The sequence below is a fragment of the Loxodonta africana genome, chromosome 22 (assembly GCF_030014295.1).
Source record: "Loxodonta africana isolate mLoxAfr1 chromosome 22, mLoxAfr1.hap2, whole genome shotgun sequence".
Taxonomy (NCBI): domain Eukaryota; kingdom Metazoa; phylum Chordata; class Mammalia; order Proboscidea; family Elephantidae; genus Loxodonta; species Loxodonta africana.
In genome coordinates, this window is record NC_087363.1 from 26,425,382 (window position 1) to 26,443,566 (window position 18,185).

Consider the following 18,185-nt stretch of genomic DNA (forward strand, 5'->3'; position numbering starts at 1 on the left):
GGTCTTGGCTCTTGCTTAGCTCTGAGGCTCTTGCTCCTCCCCAAGGTCAGGGTTAGGGCCAGAGGACACCACCTGTTGAGAGGTCTCTGCAGGGCATAGTCTGAGGAAGGGAGAGATGGGTCCAGACCCATGACTCTACTGGGGCTCAGTGCTCCAGCCACACTCATAAGCCAGCCTCTCCCACCTCCGGGTAGATGGGAAGGGTGCCATCCCCCAGAGCTGTAACAACAGAGGATTTGGGTAGACTCTTGACCTCTCACCCTACTTTCCTTCATTCTACCCAGTCAATAGGCTCTCAGTGAGGTCCCCCTGGGCCAGGCCTCCAGCTGGACCCCGAGGCCTTTTAGATGGGTTGGCCATAGTCCTTGTCTTCCTCGAGCTCAGCACCAAGAAGTGAGGCTGGGAGATGGGTCAGTTAATTACAGTGACAAGATGCTGTGATGGAAAGAAGCTCAGACGGAGTCAGAGCAGGCTCCAGTGGAGGGGCGTCCATAACATGTGTGGACTCGTGTGTTTAAGAGGGAGGGAGAGAGAAACCAAGAAGTGGAGAGACAGGGAGGAGAGAGGAGGGGACAGGGATTAGAGACAGAAACACAGAAAAGGAGCCTGAGAGCAGAACAGGGCAAGACTGTAAACACTCTAGAAAAAGTAGGTGGTTGAGGGCTGTCATATGCTCTGTTAGAAGGAGGGGCACATGGGAAAAATAATCCCAGTTCTGCCATCCACTCTGCCTCGGGCAAGTGTTCCTGCTTCTTCTCCCAAAGCTCCCTATCACACCTCTGTCAACATGCTCCATGTGCTGGATGGTGGTTCTCAAGCGACACACAGGTCCGTCTGCTGGAACCAGCACCCACAGAGGCTGGTCAACTTCTTGTCGAGGGCTTGATACACAGTGGGGGCTCATGAGTGGACAATAGCTTGCCTGTACTGAGCACTGTGTAAGCATCTTAAATGTGCTAGGTTGTAACTCTAGCCACCATATGAGTGGGGTATTCTTAGTGTCCCTTTCATACACCTGGGGAAACAGGCTTAGACAGGTTGAGAGGCTGGCCCAGGTCCACATGACTGTTGAGAAGTAGAGCTGGTCCAAACCCAGGCAACCAACCCCATCTCTTGGGCTTCTGACCACATCTCTGCTTTGCAGCATGCCAGGTTGTCCTATGAGCAAATCATTGGAGGGACAGAGAAATTTCTCTGGAGCACTGGTGTGACTAGAGTACTGGTTAGAAGGGCTGAGCACCTCTGCCTTGAGGAGCTGGGAGAGGAGGACTGGCCTATGCCAGGGAGGTGGAGGAAAATGGTGCTCCTCACTCCTCAGAGCGTCCATCCAAGCTCCTTCTCAGGGCAAGGCCCATGTGACCCTTCAGCTTGCTCAGCTGATGGTGTTGAGGGCAGGTGGACTGTGTGGAGTTGGCCACTTCCCTGGCCAGAATGTAACCCAGGACTGGGGCAGCAAAAGGGGCCTGGGCTCAGAAGCTTCCTGCCTGGGGTTTTCTTTGGCTGTTAGGACCTCATTCCTTCTGGGAACGCATTTGTATGACTGGCAATAGGCCAGCTGTCTTCTCCAGGCTGCCCTTGGCTGGCACTTTCCTGGAAGACTTTCCCTGGGCCTGGCCTGCTACATCTTCCTTAATGGATGTGGTGATTAGGTGCTTATGCTTGGCTGAGTTCAAGGTACTGCCAGGTACTGCCCTGGCCAAGATAATCTAGATCTCAGAAGGGACTAGATCCCTGGGATATTTCCATTGCTCCTTGAACCACTGGGGAGAGAGTGCAGTGTTGCTCAGCAGGTCTGCACGGCGTCTGGCTCCGGAGGGTCGGTCTCTGCGAGGAGAGGGCCCAGAGGGCAGAGGGTCCTGATTACGAGAAGGGGGAGAATGGGAAGAAGGAGGAGGAGGAAGAGGAGGCTGATCCAAGCAGACAGAGGCGCTTTGTCTCTGTGGGTCCTTTGTACATTGGGCAACATTTGGCAACAACGCATATTGGTTAATGAAGCCACCGTTTTCCTGCCTCTGCCTTTCAGCTGAGCCTCCCTCCTGATGGCAACCCCCCCCCCCACCCACAGAAACACACCCAAGGACATCATCTCTACGCAGGGGGGCCAATTCAGGGACTAATGTTGAGGCTTTTCCAAAAGTGCTTTTCTCTGAAGATCATTGTCTCTGTGAAGGGACTTTGTGAAGACTTGGGGTGGTGGAGAAGCAGGGGGCTCTCCATCCATCTCTCACATTCTTGCTTATTCTCTGCCCCCCTTCAGGGTGATCGGTAACGTAATGATTAAGACCAAGGGGCCAGGTGCCATAAAGGGTCACTGGATAGAGTAAGGGGTTAGAGGTCCTGGGACCCAGACCTGCCACCAACCAGCTGTGTGACCTTGAATGAGGGGCTTTGCCTGGGTCCCCTCAACTGGAACCCAGGTGCAGAGGCGAGTCATGGTGGTTCTGTGAAGACCAAAAGGCCCTGCTGACGTGTGGAAGGTGCTGGACAGTTACTGGCCCACAACGGGCTCAGTATTTGCTGGTTTTCCTTTCTACTGAGATTCCAAGTGCAGAGTACACCCTTGGGCCTCTCTGCACCCTGAGCTCTCAAAGAGTTCCCTAGCACCATGGAGGCAAAAGCCCCCAGCTGTGGGAGTAATGGAGACTCAGGGCTACCAGTTCTCACCTACCGTGTGACTATAGGCAGCCCTTAGTTTACCTGTTCTTAGAATGGGAACACTGACTTCCTTAATTCTCAGAGCTGTTGTTAGAGTCCCATTAAGCAAGGTAAGGGACAGTTCCGTGTGGAGTCAAAAGTGCCATCCAAATGCAGAGGATTACTACCTTTGTGAGTAGCATCTGGGATCTTAAAGCTTGTGAGCGGCCATCTAAGATATATGTACTGGTCATACCCTGTCTGGAGCAGGGGAGAATGAAGAAAACTGAAGACATGAGGGAATGATTAGTCCAAAGGACTAATGCACCACAACTACCACAGCCTCCACCAGACTGAGTCCAGCACAACTAGATGGTGCCCAACTACCACCACTGACTGCTTTGACAGGGATCACAATAGAGGGTCCCAGACAGAGCGGGAGAAAAATGTAGAACAAAATTCTAACTCAGAAAGAAAGACCAGGCTTGCTGGCCTGACAGAGACTGGAGAAACCCTAAGAGTATGGCCTCCGGACACCCTTTTAACTCAGTAGTTAATTCAATCCTGAGATTCACTCTTCAGCCAAAGATTAGACAGGCCCATACAACAAACAGTAATGCACGTAGTTCAACCATGTATACAAGACTAACTGGGCTCACCAGCCCAGTGGGAAGGATAAGAACGCAGGAGGGGACAAGAAAGTTGGATGAATGGAAATGGGGAACCTAAAGTTGAGCAGAGGAGAGTGTTGACATGTCTTGGGGTTCGCAACCAACGTCACAAAACAATATGTGTAGTAATAGTTTAATGAGAAACTAATTTGCTCTGTAAACTTTCACCTAAAGCACAATAATAAAAACAAACAAACAAATACAGATTATTATCTCTCTCCCAGGAATGGCACAGCCACCTACACACAAACAAGGACAAACACAGGCAGTGTGTGCTGGTACACCAGCTTTCAGAGGGGAGGGGAATGGGACCTGGCTTTGTAGCATTTGCTAATTTGCATGGTGTAAATACTCTTGCCATGACTCGTTTCAAGCTACCAATAGCTTAACAATCCTTTTCACCAAATCCCTAAATATTTAACAAGTGGGTCTCTATCAACTCACTATGGACAGGGGTAAGAAACAGGCCTGGGGTCTCCTGTGAGCCAGGCTAGGGTTCACATGTGCGTGGATGTCTTGGTAACACCTTTTCTCCTTTCTCCCATCTGGAGCTGGCTCTGCCCAGATTCCACAGTTAATAAAGCCACTTCCTTCCCATTACTTCTCTTGGGTTTAAAGCCAGAAGACTCCGTAGAGGGCAGGGCGTGCGTTTACTGGTCTATGGGGAGGGCTCTGCTTAGCCAGAGGCTGTCACCCAGTCTTAGGCCCACTGCTCTTCAAAGGCTCAGTGTGTGTGTGTTTCTAGGGTGGAGATGGGGACTGGGGTGAAGGGAAGTGGGAGTCAGCCTCCCACACCTGCCTGTTAAGCACCAGCTCCTGCAGCTGCACGGGGGTTTACATATCCGCCAGCTCTTCTTCGTGCCCCTTGGAGTCATGCCACTGTCTTAAGATTTGGAAACCTGCATCCTACTTCCCTGCAGGCTCCCCAAGAGCGGGCCCAGTTGCTGGCACATCAGATACATCTGTGTTAAATTGATGGATAAATAAACGAGTCCATGCACACAGGCTCTGGGGTGGCCCAGCATGCCCCTCACTATACCTCGTTGCAAACAGGACCTGCTATCCCTCTCCTAGCTTGCCCCTCCTCCTCATTCATACATTCAGTCTATGTTGATCATCGAATGCACTGGGCTAGCTGGTAGGTCAATTTAAGGATGACTCTGTGGCTTTTAGATTGGTGGGTTTGGTGGAAAGTCGTAGGAAATACAGGAGAAGGTGCAGGGCTGGAAGTAGTGGATGAGCTCCATTTTAGATGCATCGAGCTTACGTGCTTACAGGACCTGCAAGAGGAGCTCCCCAGAGGCAGATGAATGCATGGTGTGGAGCTCAGGAGAGAGGAGGTGACTGTTGAACCTTCTTCTATCAAGAGTTCCAGACTGGAAAGAGCAGAGTGACCTTTTGTTGTCCTTCATGCTCAGGTAGGAGCCCTGGTGGTGCAGTGGTTAAGAGCTCAGCTGCTAACCAAAATATCAGCAGTTCGAATTCACCAACCACTCCTTGGAAACCCTATGGGGCAGTTCTACTCTGTCCTGTACGGTTGCTAGGCGTCGGAATCGACTCGACAGCAACGGGTTTGCGTTTTTTTTTTTTTGGCATATTCATGTAATTGGTCACTGGGTCCATGCTCCAAGCCTTTATTTGGCTGTTTCCTCTACCTGGAAAGTTCTACCTATAGAAACCTACTCTTCCTTCCAGTGCCCAGGCCAAATGCTGTTCCTTCATGATGAGAACCAGTCACCCGTCCTCTGGGCTTCCACCCTCACTTTGTTTATACCTCCTTGGCTTTCCCTAGTGGGCCTATATGACAGAACTTTGTACCTGTGCCTGGCCCACCCCCATTGTGCCAGCAGCTCTTAAGGGCAGGGTCAGATCCCTCTTCTTTGTGTCCTTCATGGCACCCACCAGTGTTGGCACATAGTAGGTGCACACCTTGTGTATGTTGCCCAAATGAATAAACTTCATTTGTCTTTCTGGGCAGACCCACTCCTTAGACCAGCTTCCTTCGAAGATGGACTTAGAGGGCGGCTCAGAGTGTGTCCATCTGAGCACAGTCCCTGCCCTGGGGCCAGGCCATTCCCAGCAGACCCAGCAAGGAAACAATAGGTCCTGTTGTTCCCCACCCCAGCCCTGCCCTCAGGGTACCCCTCAAGGTTAGCTTGTTGGTTGTGGCCCTGGGTTCTCTGTGCTCCTGCCAACACTGTAACAGATAAGGGAGGGTATACGGGTGCCTGACCTCCCAACCTATCCTTTTTCTAATTTGCACTCAGATATGGAGACATGGGTTGTTAACGTTTCTTAATTCCTTTTTAACCATGAAAAAGCAAAGCCTAGTTGCTAACTGAGGTAAAAGGTGTTTCAGCCCACCTAAGAATTAGTCAATTATGTATTTCTTCACTATTTTTTGAAACAGCTTATTGCAATTATTGATGAAAGCAACTTTTGATGTTGCGATATTGTGTTTCCAAACAATGAGAGACCTTGGATCTGTCACCCTGAGATCCAACTGGTGATTCTGGTATTGAACCCCAGACTCCTCTCCGGTGCCAGGGAAGCGGGATCCGTGATCAGATATTGCTCTTATGCCTGGGCAAGGTCCATGTCCAGGGATGGAGGCGCTCCACAGCCTCCGTGAGAGCCTCCCAGACCTGGGCTGGGCCAGGTTTTCCCCAGCTGAGTGCACGCTGATGCCCACCCTTGCAGTGCTGCTCCCTGAGGTATTGCCCGTCTATTCTGGAAAATGTCTCTTAGCCCCAAGTGGTCTGAGCAGAGGCTTTTGTGGACAAGAAGATTTCAGAGTAACACATTGCCCAGACTGACCTGTCCAAAGGAGGTGTCAGGTGGCTTGTATCTCCCTCACTGTTGAGCACCTTACTCCTTCACCTAGTATCTCTTGGGGTCAGTTCACATCAGTACACACAGGGCAGCTTCGGGCTTCCTGGAGCCTCCAGCCTATCCTACTGCTGCCTGGGCACTACACTCAATGTGACACCCCCAGGGATGGATTCTTCGTTTGCAACTCTGCCCTGGAGACCCTTGTACATAAGCCTTTATAAACCCTGGAGTGTAAGATGCATTCTTAGAAGGAGAATTCTAGCTTCTGAACTTGAAAATGGCTTCCCCAAATAGGGCCAGCTTATGTGTTGAAGAAAAAATATGACATTTATCAAAATGGGGTCCCCATCTCCACTTCATACTTGTTGTTGTTAGTTGCTGTTGAGTCGATTCTGACCCATGGTGACCCCATGTGTGCAGAGTAGAACTGTGCTCCATAGGGTTTTCAAGGCTGTGACTTTTTGGAAGCAGATTGACAGGCCTGTCTTCAGAGGCACCTCTGGGTGGGTTCCAAAGGCCAACCTCTCGGCTACTAGTAGTGTTTAACTGTTTGTGCCATCCAGAGACTTCCCACCTCATTCTACCCACACGCACACACAAAAGAGGTGGAACATCCTTCCCACTGGCAGAGGAAGTGACACTGAGCCAGCCATGGGCATGAGTGCTGGCCATTCCCCTCTTGAGGTCTGGCTCTGTTTTTTAGGAGCCATAATCTGAGTCTCAGCAGGGCTGGAGGGCATGGGAAGCAGGGGACAGACTCTGGGCTCCCCCCGCCAAAATCCACTGCCGTCGAGTTGATTCCGACTCACAGTGACCCTGTAGGACAGAGTAGAACTGCCCCATAGAGTTTCCAAGGAGCACCTGGTGGATTCGAACTGCCGACCTTTTGGTTAGCAGCTGTAGCCCTTAACCACGCAGTCTCCCTTATTCCTGCCAGCTGTCTCAGGCTGCTGCCGGCTGACCTGCTTGGTCAGTTGGGTCCTCTTTAGAACTCGGTTAAGGTGAAGGTGGTGGTGGACCCACCTTACCCTAACTGAGCTCCCAGGCACCTTAGAAATTGCTAAAGGAAAGGTCAGTCTGTCTCGAAATTCACAAATATTTACCTTAGGACTCCCTGCTGTGTCTCACCCTTAGGAGGTGCTGGGGCCAGAGAGAGAGTAAGACGCAGGGGCTTGGACACCTCAGGAGCTTACAGACCAGTGGGCGGGAAAGAACACCATTCCAACAACCAGGGCTGCAGGTTGGGGTGGAGGCTGAGTTTACTCTCCTGGGAACCTGGCCCAGGCACTGCCCCTCCCACCCCTTGTCCCGAGGGCTTTTCAGAGCCCAGGGCCTCAAGAGACTAGTTGACCTGCCTGCAGGGGGTGAGGGTGGAGAGGAGGAAGGACGATACTATTGGGCAACAAGGTGGGGCAAACCCGTGAGGTCACCAAGTCCTAGATAAAGATGGGCAGAGCCGGCGCAGGTGGCAGAGCCTACGCTCGCCGAACTGCTGTAGGACCCAGACATGAGGCTCGTCTTCCCTATCTTCCTGTCCCTCGGGGCTCTTGGTGAGTGCAGGTGCGGGGGACGCGTCCTGCCCAGTGGGCATCCCGGTTCCTACGCCCTGCCCGGTGGGCGCCCCCGTCTCTGCGCCCTGCCGGTGGGCATCCCCGCGCTTGCAGCCAGGAAAGCGGTCAGGCGCGCAGCGGGGAAGATGCCGGGAGGAAGGGCTAGGCCAGTCCCGCCCCCTGGCCTGGGGAAGAGCCAGAGTGGGGCTCCTCTAAGCCCGGTAACCCTATGCCCAAGGCTGCGCAGAGCTTCCCAAGAGGCCTCGGGGACACTGTCCCATTTTGTCCCACCCAGACCTTTGGCACCATCGGATTGTTACATACGTTTTATGTGGGAGGAAAGTGAGGCTCAGAAAGGATGAGTGGTTTGCCCTAGTTCCTATGGGAGAACTCAAATCCCAGCTCTTGCGGGGACTGTGACTATGAGGCAAAACTGAGCCTCTCTGAGCTTTAGTTTCTTCATTTTAAAGATGGCCCAACAGTGGTTCCACAGGGGTCTTGTGAGAAGGAGACAGGTGCCACTGTGCAGTGCTGGGCACAGGTGTACACACACTTTCCACTGCAGACAGGGGATGCCAACCGGCTGGACCCAGCCCCTCTGCCAGAGGGTGTGACGGGCAGAACATGCCAAATAGAAGGGACCGAACACATGTTAGCAGCAGTGCGATTCAGTGGTAGGATTCTTGCCTTCCATGCGGGACTGAACTTCTTGCCCTGGAATCAATTCCGACTCATAGCGACCCCATAGGACAGAGTACAACTGCCCCATAAGGTTTCCAAGCAGCAGCTGGAGGATTCAAACTGCTGAACTTTTGGTTAGCAGCTGGGCTATTAACCACTGTGCCATCAGGGCTCCTCCAAGGGGGACAAAAAACCCAAAACCAAACCTGTTGCCATCGCGTGGATTCCGACTCACAGCAACCACGCGGGACACCTGGATTCAATTTCCAGCCAACAAACCTTATGCATAGCCACCACTCCTCTGTCAGTTGAGCCTTGGTGTTGCTGTGATGCTGAACAGGTTTCAGCCAAGCTTCCAGATTAAGGCAGACTAGGAAGAAAGACCTGGTAATCTACTTCTGAAAAATAAGCTGATTCAATCTGGTTATGCAAGGGAACACCGTGAGTACAGGGCTAACAACCATAAAGACAAACAGTTGTTAGCTCTGTGATGTCAAAGTGTGAGTTTGAGGCTTTCTGTAGTGGGGGCCTGGGGAGGTCCGAGGTAGCAGTGGGAAGAGCTGCGATGAGCATCAGCACTCAGACAAGGGGGGTGGGGGAGCACTAGGGGCCAGAGTGAAAGTCCAGGTGTCACCTCCTCCCTAGCCCGGTGCAGCCGCCTCTGTCTGAGGACATCTACTCTGGGCTGGGAGCTCCCTGGGTGGAAGGTGGGGAGTTAGAGAGCGGTGGTGACCTTATACCCCAACCCAGGGAATAATGATCCAGTCCTGCCCCTGCCCTTGTGGTCCCTTCTCCCAATTCCTCCCCATGGTGTTGGTCATCCCTCTCTTTTAAGGCAGGATTGGGCACTGCTACCCTCATGGGAAGCCTACTGGGGGACAGCCACAGCCTTTTCCCCAGCAGATGGTTGGGGCCACCTGGGAGGGGTTTTGCTCTCCTAGTGCTGGTCACATTCCAGAATTCTGGCTTGGAGCTGCGCCCCTGGGTTTCTTTTTTACTTGAATTATTGGTTGTCTCGGCTACTGTAGAACTCTGCAGTTTGAAGCCCGCAGTCAGTGGAATGGTGAAGCGTGCCCCAAAGTGTCATTGAAGCCCTTGTCCTACCTGAGGAGGGGGTGACAGCTGCCCTGTGGGATGCCTGCTCTACTCTCCATGGGTGTGCCTCTGGCAGGGGCTGGGAGGGGTGGGGCCAGCTGGATCTTAACCCATCTGAGCAGTGGGTGGGGGATCAGTCTGCTCCACCCCTGGGATTCAGGATTGGGAAGCACTTCTGAGATTCCCAATCAGGCTGACCAGGGGTGGGTGGGAAGTGTAACTCCTGTTCTGGCCCCTGCCTTTGAGGCCAGGGCACTGCATGTCTGCAAGAAGGAATCTGAGGGCATAACTTCAGGAAGACTCCACCTGTCAGGCAGCAGCATCTACCTGGCAGGCAGGCAGCATCTGAGTGGCCAGTGCTGAGTGCAGGGGCTGGGCTGGGATACAGAAGGAGCCAGCTCCAGCCCAAGCCCTGCTGCAGGGAACATTTGGTCCTGACAGGGAGTGCAGCTCCCTCCTGGGTGGTGGGGGCTGTAGGAGGGGATGCATGGAGCAGTGTGTTCTGCAACCAGTACCTGGAGTGTGGGGGCTGTGGATCCCGGAGGGGTGCTCAGGGGTCCTTTCCTCCCCAGGTTTAATGCTTCTTGGAGGAGGAAACAGGCTCCCCCCACCATTCCCTGTTCCTGCTACTGCTTATGCTCCCCTCCCCCTGCCCAGGCTCGAGGCTTGGTCTTTGTTTCACAATTTCCTTTCACCTCCAGGACCCATCCACTACCAAGTTAATTCCTCACACCAACTCCCTCTTCCTGCTCCCTTCTCCCAATGCTGGCCTCCTCACCCCTGTTCACAACATCCCCTCCCTTTATCAGGCAACCATATGGCTTTTAAGAGCTGTGAGCAAACCGGGTTCAGCCTCTTCCTTCATGGAAGCTACAGAGAGTCTAGCAATAAAAGCAGGCTCAGCCAGAGCACAAGCAGTGGCCAGTCTGTCCAAGTAGAGGCGAGTGGGGCTAACTCAGGCCCTACCACTCACTGCAGCTCCTGACGGAGTCGGGTGTATTTCCCTTTGTTCTCATTGGAGTCCTCTGGGGAAATGCTGGTAGACACAGCCAGCCAGAGAGACTTGGACAATGTCCCTGCTGAGCAGCATGCCTCTCAGCCTCCACATGCCTCTGAGCCAGTTTCCACATCAGTAAACAATAATCTCTTTCCTGCCTGTCTTCCAGGATCAGACGGGACAAAGCAGGTGGAAGAACTCCATAACTTGATGTGAGGGGTCATCATCATTTTTCTTAGGGGTAGGAAATACATCAAAGTCATAGAAAGGAAGAAGAAATTCAGAGGCTGTGATTGTCTCCTTTAATTTATTGAGAATTGAGGTGAAATCAAAGCTCTCTGGACAACACAGAGTCCCCTTCAGGCCAGTAAGTTGTCTCCGCTGAGGACAGTGGTCTGATTTACACAGACTAGAAGGGATTTTTTTATGGGAGGGGAGCAGAGAGGGGTATAGGAGTTCAGAAGACTCCATCAGAGAGTGAGGCTGTCTCTCTCCTGGGCAGTGGGTGAGCCCTGACTCTTAGGCCTCTTTCTCCCAGGTCTATGTCTGGCTGCCTCTGAGAATATCGTTCGATGGTGCACCATATCAAACGACGAGGCAGCAAAATGCTCCGAATTCCAAAAGAATATGGAAAGAGTGGGTACTGCCCATCTCACTTGCATAAACAGAACTTCCTACCAGGAATGTATAAAGGCCATCGCGGTAAGTAAATGCCATTTGTTGGGTGGGACCAAACTGGACAGTAAGGGAAAGGAAGGGAGAAGAATGGAATAAAACAGTAATTCTCTCTCTCTCCTACTCCCCCTGCTTTACTTCTTGGGCACCAGAAAGTTGGGAGCAGCCTTCTCTCACAGGAAACAAGGTTGTTTTGAAAGCAGAAAGAAACAAGCTAAAGAGCTATAAGTGGAGAGACCATAGTTAAGGAAGTTGGGATCTCAACACAGATTAATGTAGTTAATAAAATGTTAGTATATAATGTCAGCTAGTAAAATCTTTTCAAAACTGAAACATAAACGGTCATGGATGATGAGTATGTAACATTGGCAGATTAATCTGAAAGGTAAAACCTCTCGGGGAATCAGTACCTCAACCCTGAGAGAGATAAGCCTGCCCTGGTCATAGTCACCACACCACACTGCTGGGGAAGGGCCTGGCTGGGCACTGGGCATTAGAAAGTAATTAGTCCATGTTATTTGCAGAGAGAAAGAAAAGGGTATCATGACTGGTAGGTAACTTCTAATTCCTTTTGGTTTTTCTAGATCTAAAGATCTACCGAAATAATTTTTCCTCATTCACACAACCAATTTGTTCTGCACGTCTGCTGTGTGCTGCGGTCATGCGTGCTTAACTGCAGCACATGGTGGCTTGTATGTTAAAGTTTCCATGGCAACCTGGTAGGATTATTTCATAAATGTAATGAAGTTATCAGAATAGTACTTAGAGAAAAAAATCTAGTTCGATCACTCTTTTAGGCTGTTATTTCACAAGTATATTCTGTGAATCTCCTACTGTTTAAAATTCAAATTCCTGGACCCTATTCTAACTAACTATAGGGTCACTGTGAGTTGGAATCGACTTGACGGCAACGGGTTTTTTTTTTTTTGGTTTATTCTAACTAATGGAATCCAAATACCTGTGGATAAAGTAAAGTCATGGAATCTGCATTTTTAATAGGAACCCCATACCATACATACCATACATCAAAACAAAGTTGAGATAGATTAAATGGTTGGAAATAAAACCCATATTATCGAAAAACTAGGGGACAAGTTAACTAGCTGAACTGTAGAGGACCGAAAAATTAATTAGCTTTGAAGCAATGGATTAAATCGTGAAGGAAACTGGCAGATTTAAAAACATAAAAAAAATTAATTCCAACAATGAAAAACATTTAAACAAAAAAATTAGAAAGCAGCAGACTATGTCAGCTCTGACAAGTGGTTACTGTGTATACTCTATATAAAGAAATTGACTCAAATCAGTAAGAAATGTAGGCTCACATAAAAAAAATGATATGAACAGAGACACCATAATGAATAAAATAGACTTATGAAATATTCTTAATCACCAGAGAAATATACACCTAAGCAATTGATTATCTTTGGCATTTTCTCAAGTAGGAACACCTACTAAAACAATAGTCTCTCCTATCAGTGGTTCTGTAGTGAAACTGGGCCTCATTGTCAGTGGCTTTCTAAATTGGCATTATGGATTTTCTGGAAAACAGAATGGCAACATATGGATAACATATAGATAAATATACTCATTGTCTCGGTGATTCCCCTCTCAGTTGCCTATCCCAAGGAAGCAGGTCATTGGAAGGAAAAACAAAACACAACAAAAAACTGTGAGGTCAAAGATATTCATGAAAGCATAGTTTTCATAATTTCTAACAGGAAAGAGTTAGAAATAACTCAAGTGCTGAACATTTGGGGAATTATTTAATAAATTCTGGAATATTGACATTATAATAAAATATGATGCAGTCCATCAAATCAATAGAGGCTCTGCAGAGGTAAGAAAATGTGTGCTGTTTTAGATGAACAAAGCAGTCCACAAAATATTATGTCTACCATGTTGCAAATGTAAGAAATAAATATAAGAAATATGTAAGCATGTAGAAGGCAGTATGAACTTGGTTTATGGGAGGAACATGTCTTATTACAATAATTTTGAGATTTCTTAATAGGTATCTTTTCTACTGAATAAAAAATAAATTGAAAGAAATAAATATAGAGCCCAAACAGAGGAGAGAGCATCTACAGAAAAAACTTTAAACAACTGCAAAGGGTGTGGACGGGAGAGTGATAGAGACAGGTGGGCCCCTGGAACAGGGAACTACTCAAAGTCAGGGATTAAGGCAGTTGGGCAAGTGCTCATTGTCCCAAAAGTGGGACCTTTGGCTGGTGCCATCTCTCAGGGACATGCGTGGACATAACTGAAAGCTGGAGAATGGACAAAATGACATTTTAGAAGGCCCTTCTGGCCCTGGAGCATTTATGATGTCCTGAAATCCTCTGGCCGGGGTTTGGACAGGTTTTCTCCTAAAGCTGGTTTGCATCTTTTCTTTTAGGCAAACGAGGCAGATGCTGTGACGCTCGACAGTGGTCTGGTGTTTGAGGCAGGCCAGAACCGTTATAAGCTGAAGCCTGTCGTGGCTGAGGTCTACGGGACCAAAGAAAGTGAGTTTTCCTGGGGACACGGAAGCTGGCCGCGCCTTGGCGTTGGTCTGGGCGCTGTGGAGTCAGGACGGATGAGCACACACAGAGGCAGGGGCTTGGTTGGCATCACGTGTGCAGGGAGCCAAGTCGCTGGGCTTGTTGGACCAGATGAGGTTGTCCCTCCTGGTGCTGACCCTCGAAGAAAGACGGTACTGTCCTGGGGAGACAGAGCAGGCTCCTGGCTGCTCCACACCAGATGAGACTGCAGCCTTCAGTTCCCTCTTCCCACCAGGCGCTTGGGAGGGGTGGGCTGTTTTTCTTCCTCTGCTTCAGGCTGGGAGCCTTCAATCCTTTCTGCTCCTTTGCAGGGCAACAAATCCACTATTATGCTGTGGCGGTGGTGAAGAAAGGGACCAACTTCCAGCTGAGCCAACTCCAAGGCAAGAAATCCTGCCACACGGGCCTTGGCAGGTCTGCCGGTTGGAACATCCCTATTGGGACACTTCGTCCATCCTTGAAGTGGACAGGGCCACCTACACGCCTTGAGACTGGTGAGATGGCTGGGGGCTGGTGGGTGTCAGGCAGAGGTTTCTACTCCAGCTGCATACTCAGGCGGTTTTGGGCTCACACAGTTGCATACTATCAGGTGAACGAACATGTGTGATGAGTCTGAGGTGGGGTGAGGTTAACCAGCTTTAAATATGCCCGGGCAGGGCCCTCTGCACCAGCAGCCCTGGGGACAAGGCAGCTAAGTGCCATCTCCCTGTGATCCTAGCACCACCCAGAGGCTGCCTGCAGAGGTAGGGGAGAGGGCTCCCTCTGCCCATGGGGATGTAGCTGGCTGGGGCTAGGGGTGGCTCCAGCTCTTCCATTCACTTCTCTGTGTTAAACAGCGGTGTCCAGGTTCTTCTCGAAGAGCTGTGTTCCCTGCGTAGATGGAAAACGGTTCCCCAGCCTGTGTAGCCTGTGTGCAGGGCAAGGGGCAAATAAATGTGCTTGCTCCTCTCAGGAACCCTACTTTGGCTACTCCGGTGCCTTCAGGTGAGTGAGGCCGTTCACTTCTTTACAGTACACCAAGTGCCAAATGTCCTCAGGCCAGGTAACCCTTCTCTGGGCCCAAATAGAGCACAGTTTTGTTGCAGGGACCTGAGAGGGTAGGTCCAGTTCTCCTACTGCTGTGCAGATAGGAAGACTGAGCTCAAAGAGGGGTGTCTGCCTTGTCAGTGCACGTTCCCCTGCAGCCCCTTGGGCCCCACCTCTGGCCCCGTGCACCTCTACATCAGCTGGAAGAAAAGCCCCCTCATTAAGGCTCCTTCCGTCTTCCCAGAGAACCTGGAATCAGCTCTGTCCCTGAGCTGTCCTGGGCTCTTCCGGCCACCCACAAGGGGATTGAAGGGTTCTTGCCAGGAAACCACCAGTCTTGCCAGGAGGCCATCAGTCCCAGGCTCCTGACTGGGCAGGACAGCCAGAGTGTCCAGGCTGACGTTGTTCTCCCCATCTGGGCCTCTTCCAGAGCCGGAGGACCGGGAGCTCTGCCTGCATCACCCCCTTGGCCCTTCTGCCCCAAGCAGAGGCTGACACATCTGCTCCCTCTCTCCCCATGCTGCCTCCTGGACAGCAGGCATTTTGCAGGGAGGGAGGCCACACCGGCCAGGGCACATCTGCACACTCAATCCTGGGAGAAAGAACCACCTGTCCTATGTCCTGCCAGTGTGTGTTTAAAACCAGAGCCACCTGGACAGGGACCAAGCCTCCACCAACACCCCCCCCAACCCTGTGTACCCATACCCATTGCCATTGAGTCGATTCCGACTCACAGCGACCCTATAGGACAGGGTAGAACTGCCTCATAGAGTTTCCAAGGAGCACCTGGCGGATACTAGGCAGGAGAAAAAAAGCCTTGACTTCTCAGCCTTAAAGCAAAAGGTGGGGGCCTCTGGCTAGCCCCTGAGCCTTTCTTCCTCAGAATCCCCGTGGGGGAGCAGATACCCCACAGGACATGTGCTGTAGGCCCCCTGACCCAGGGGGGGCAGGAGAAGGAAGTCCAGGAGCAACCACTCAGTGCTGAGCCTTCTGGTGCTTTCTCATGTCACAGGTGCCTGCAGGACGGGGCTGGAGAAGTGGCTTTTGTCAAGGACAGCACTGTGTTTGGTGAGAGTGGGGAATAGAGCCATGGGTACCGCCCCCTTTTGTCTTACTCTATCACACGCTGAGTGTGGAGCTAATTTAGCCCTTCTTCTTGGTACACTACAGGGCGCACCTCTTATGTCGTGTTATTCCCGTGCACAATGAGTAGTCTTCTTTGAATCTCCCATGCCCCCTGCCATTTCTTCCCCTCACAGATACCCACATCCAGGAGCTTTTCATGTCACACAGAACGTACAGTGCTGTTTTGAGTTTCTGGGCTTTAAGTTCACAGAAGCTTTACTGAGCGTTAGAAACCGTGCTGCTCCTAGGCCTACCACTCAGCGTTTTGTTTTAGAGATCTATCTTGGCTGTTGTGTGTACATCTAGTTAAGAGGTTCTCACAGTGGAGGAGGATTCCACGGAGTGCGTCCACCGTACCTTACTTATCTATCACTTAGTGAGGGACAGCCAGGTTGTGCTCTTCTTTTCTCTACCAATAACAGCTCCAAGACTGCTACCTTTAGAGTTGTCTTCTTACTGTCCCGCAGGAGAATGTCCCTGGGTGACCGACCACACACTGAAGCACAATTGCTGGGTGTGTACAAACCCACCGCATTCCACCCAGGACCCCCAGAGACAGGCCTACATTCTACCTAGGACCACCAAAGACAGGCCCACATTCCAGCCAGGACCACCAGAGACAGGCCTACACTCCACCCTGGACCACCAGAGACAGGCCCACATTCCAGGCAGGACCACCAGAGATAGGCACCGCCTTCCACCAGGACCACCAAAGACAGGCATACATTCCACCAGAACCACCCGAAACAGGTCCACATTATACCCAGGACCACCAGAGACAGGTATCACCTTCCACCAGGACCACTAGAGACAGGTACAAATTCTGCCCCCGACCACCAGAGATGAGACCAATAGAGACAGGTCCACATTCCACCCAGGACCACCAGAGAATGATTTTGCTATAGGTTTTTGATAAATGGTATTTATCAAGTTCAATAACTTTATCAAGTTCTCTACTATTACTATATTTCTGAAATTAAAATTGCGAATAGATCTTGAACATGCTTTTTCCGCACCTATTAAGTTTAAAATGATATTGTGGTTTTCCTTCTTTAATCTATCAACATGGTGGATTACTTTAGTTTTTTTGATCTTCAACCATTCTTTTGTTAACAGAATAAGCTGATTAGCCTTAATCCTGATCTATTAGTTTTCAAATACTCTGTTAGGTTGAGTGAGTTAATATGTTATTTGGAATTTTTACATTTATATTCATAAGTAAAATAGTCCTGTAATTCTTTCCCCTGTATTTAACTTTCTCTGATTTTGAGACCCTGGTGACACTAATCTCATACAATGATTTGGGCAGGTTTCTTTCACTTTGTATATTCTGAAGTAACTTGCGTGAACTATACTAATAGTTCCTTGAAAATGTGGGTGAACTCACTCATAGGAACATTTTTTTTCCTTCCTTTGAAACACTACTGGCGAGTGAATAACTGTATTTCCTGACTTAACAATTGTTGCCCTTTTTATTCTTTCCAGAGATGTGTGTGAGGTAGTGTCTCCTGGCTGGCCCCTGGGCTTGTCTCCGTGATGTGACCCTCTTCCTCTTTGCTCCCCAGAACAGCTGTCTTCCCCACACAGGGTTGCTGTGGAAATAGATAGGGCCTGGTTTGGCCCTCTTGGCTTGAAACACTGGGCTGGCCCCAAGACTTTTTGGGAAATATCTTTACCTCTCTGAGAGCTCTGGAGAAATTTACTGCCTTTGTGACCCTCAGTTTGGTCATCTCTGTAAGCCAGCTCCTCCAGCTCAAAATTCTATGGGTAGAGGGGAACTATAGCTCATGGTTACTGCCTGGACTGAGCTCATCTGAGCTCCCTCTCACCCCTTCCCTCTGCCCAGAGAACCTGCCAAACAAGACTGAGAGGGACAAGTATGAGCTGCTTTGCCCAAATAACACTCGGCAGCCAGTGGATGCATTCAAGGATTGCCACTTGGGCCGGGTCCCTTCTCATGCCGTTGTGGCCCGAAGTGTGAACGGCAAGGAAAACTTGATCTGGGAGCTTCTCCGCCAGGCACAGGTATCCCCACCCACACCTCTACACTGCTTGGAATGGGGGGTGGGGTGGGGTGGGGTGGTCCTTCATTCCCGAAATTTCTGCCACTCTAGAAAGCCTTCGGTAGCCTCACTGAAGAAGTGTTCGTTAGTGCCTTGGACCACTTGTGGCCAGCCCGCACTCTGGATGCAGAAGCAATGAAACCCTCTTGTCTAGTGTTGTTGACTGACAGTATCTCAGAGAGTTTGCCCCTCTGCCTTTTTTTCCTGTCTAATTTCACTCTTCAACCTTCACATCCTTTAGCAAGTCTTCTACAATGTCAGGTGGAAGTGAGTCCTCCTTCTTATCCCCATCA

At 50.4% G+C, this 18,185-nt stretch overlaps 1 protein-coding gene across 1 annotated transcript in view; it reads left to right on the forward strand.

The window, feature by feature from the left end:
- The first annotated feature begins 7,610 nt into the window (after positions 1–7,610).
- Positions 7,611–18,185, forward strand: part of LTF (lactotransferrin) — a 28,413-nt gene continuing 17,838 nt past the window's right edge. Inside the window, exons 1-7 of the mRNA XM_003409908.4 lie at positions 7,611–7,687; positions 10,999–11,162; positions 13,534–13,642; positions 13,990–14,172; positions 14,515–14,662; positions 15,717–15,772; positions 17,676–17,854. Of these exons, the coding sequence (XP_003409956.2) occupies positions 7,645–7,687; positions 10,999–11,162; positions 13,534–13,642; positions 13,990–14,172; positions 14,515–14,662; positions 15,717–15,772; positions 17,676–17,854 (882 nt within the window). The 5' untranslated portion in view covers positions 7,611–7,644. The remainder of the gene's footprint in view (positions 7,688–10,998; positions 11,163–13,533; positions 13,643–13,989; positions 14,173–14,514; positions 14,663–15,716; positions 15,773–17,675; positions 17,855–18,185) is intronic.